Raw genomic sequence first — 2,381 nt, 5'->3', positions numbered from 1 at the left:
TCCATCTCTTCATGCTGCTCGGCCTGTCTTAGTTGAGATACTAATCCAGCATTAAACAAATCGCGGCAGCTTTCAAACAGAGAGTGAACTAAAAGTGATTATTGAAGGAAGAACAAGACCCTTCAGACCTGTGGGCCTCATCCAGCCGCTCCAGGTAGCATATAAGTACATCTCTCGGCCGGTGATTGTCTTCACCTCAGCTCAGCAGCTTCATCCCAAGAAGCCATTCACTACTGCACAAGCTAGACTTTGTGGGATTACAATGGAGGGCATAAATGATGTCAACATGGACAAATCAGATGAGATCATCATGCCGGGGTTCCGGTTCCATCCTACCGATGAAGAGCTCGTTAGTTTCTACCTCAAGAAGAAGATCCAGCAAAAGCCTATCTCTATTGAGCTCATCAGGCAGCTGGACATCTACAAGTTTGACCCGTGGGACCTCCCAAGTAAGATTGCATCTTCTTACATCTCCTTGTTATACATCTTTTTTTTTCCTCTCCTTAACAGATTGGAACACAATTGACTTTTGAGAATTCCAAAGATTGTACTAGTATCTTCCAAGGAGAGGCTAGGAATTAGGATGCTGATTCAACATAAGTTGGTTTCACCCTTAATCTTTAGTTAAGTAAGTCTTGGGCTCATCCATTCACTGGAGGTTCAGTTGAACGAAATCAGTAGTAGTATTGACCATCGTCTCATCACAAGCTAACCTACAGTACATAGATGGGTTACTCACCTTACTACTGCAAAGTCTAACTTCCATGTCCCTTCTCAACGACAGAGCTTGCGAGCACCGGTGAGACGGACTGGTACTTTTACTGCCCAAGGGACCGGAAATATCGCAACAGCGCGAGGCCAAACCGAGTCACAGCAGCTGGGTTCTGGAAAGCCACAGGGACAGACAGGCCGATCTACTCCTCCGAGGGCACCAGGTGCATAGGCCTGAAGAAGTCCCTTGTCTTCTACAGAGGCAGAGCAGCAAGAGGGATCAAAACCGACTGGATGATGCATGAGTTCAGGCTTCCTTCACTAACCGATCCATCACTTCCCAAGAGACCGATCGACAAGAACATCCCGCTCAACGTAAGCACTTCATTTCATATTATGTAGTTACAGAGCTAAATTCAAATGTTATGTCAAATTCTTAAGGTCACTTTTCTGTTGCCAAAAACAGGACTCTTGGACCATATGTAAGATCTTCAAGAAGACCAGTTTGATGGCACAACAAATGGCGCCGTCCCACACTTGGGGGCCTCCACTACCTGAGACAACTGAGCAAGATCTCTTCTCCGCAATGCAACCGATGCAAGCTTCAAATTTTGCTTCACAGAGCTCCTTCTGCTCATCGCAAGTTGCAGAGGCACCAGCAAGTCAGTTCAACAGCAAACATGGGTTCCAGGGACAGCAGCAGCTTCAGAAACCCAGCAACACACAGGATGGCTCTTCATGCAAGGTCATAAGCTTTAACTGCAATCCATCTCTGGAACTGGAAGGTCCCACCATCTTGCCATTCCAAACACAGCCATCACAGAAGCCCGAGCACACTGCACCGCCGCTCTTCAACATGCAGTTTGGGCAGCCTGAGCAGCAGATCACTGGATTTCTGGCTGATTCTTCTGCAGATGTAAATGTCGGCATGAGCAGCAGGAACCAAGATTCATCCACAATGAAGCATGGCAATACTTTCAGTATGAACAATGAGTTGGACGCTCCGGGGAGACTCAACTTCCCATTCGATTTAGGAGCAGACTCTTTAGATGACTGGAAGTGCAACATACCTTGGGAATCCTTTCTTAGCCCAACTGTCCCTGCTGAGATGCCACAGTACTAGATACCTTGCCCTACACAGAGTCAGAGGTGTGCGCCACCTTCATCTGTTAGCATTTCTGTTAGCAAAGATAGACACCAGCTATTGTTGTTCAGTTTTGGGTTAGATGTACTGTACATAGTGAGTTATATATACCCTTGTTAACAGCAGAGCTAACAGAGAGAAGATGGGTGTATTGTGTATATCAGTATATATTTTAAGCTGAGTGCTATTGTGATGCTGTACTTTGTGTGGAGAGTAATGAACATATACAGAAATTACAATATGGGCAGCTTCACAAACTAGCAATGGACTGACTAACTCTGAAACTGATATTTTATCTGAATTTTGAACCGAGATTATCCTGTTTCCAAATTCATGTTTTTATTCTTTTCCTCTAAATGCATATTACCCTTATCAAACACAAGCTCTTTCCTTTAATCCGCAAATACCAACTAAGAATATCCGCACTTCCGCAGCCAATACATGGTCACACAAAGCAGAAAATCATACAAACTTACAGTTCTAAGTTCATCGCCAAGGTCAATCTCTCCGATAAATGCAACCAAAG

At 44.8% G+C, this 2,381-nt stretch overlaps 1 protein-coding gene across 1 annotated transcript; it reads left to right on the top strand.

Annotated features, from left to right (window-relative positions):
* Positions 1 to 262: 262 nt before the first annotated feature.
* Positions 263 to 1,834, top strand: LOC123116741 (protein FEZ-like). The gene is made up of 4 exons (XM_044537659.1): positions 263 to 449; positions 785 to 1,086; positions 1,178 to 1,379; positions 1,458 to 1,834. The coding sequence occupies exons 1-4, from the start codon at positions 263 to 265 to the stop codon at positions 1,832 to 1,834; spliced, it is 1,068 nt and encodes a 355-aa protein (XP_044393594.1).
* The last annotated feature ends 547 nt before the right edge of the window (positions 1,835 to 2,381 follow it).

The sequence above is a fragment of the Triticum aestivum genome, chromosome 5B, assembly GCF_018294505.1.
Source record: "Triticum aestivum cultivar Chinese Spring chromosome 5B, IWGSC CS RefSeq v2.1, whole genome shotgun sequence".
NCBI lineage: Eukaryota > Viridiplantae > Streptophyta > Magnoliopsida > Poales > Poaceae > Triticum > Triticum aestivum.
Note: the sequence above shows the minus strand (reverse complement) of the source record. Positions and strands in the feature narration are given on the sequence as shown.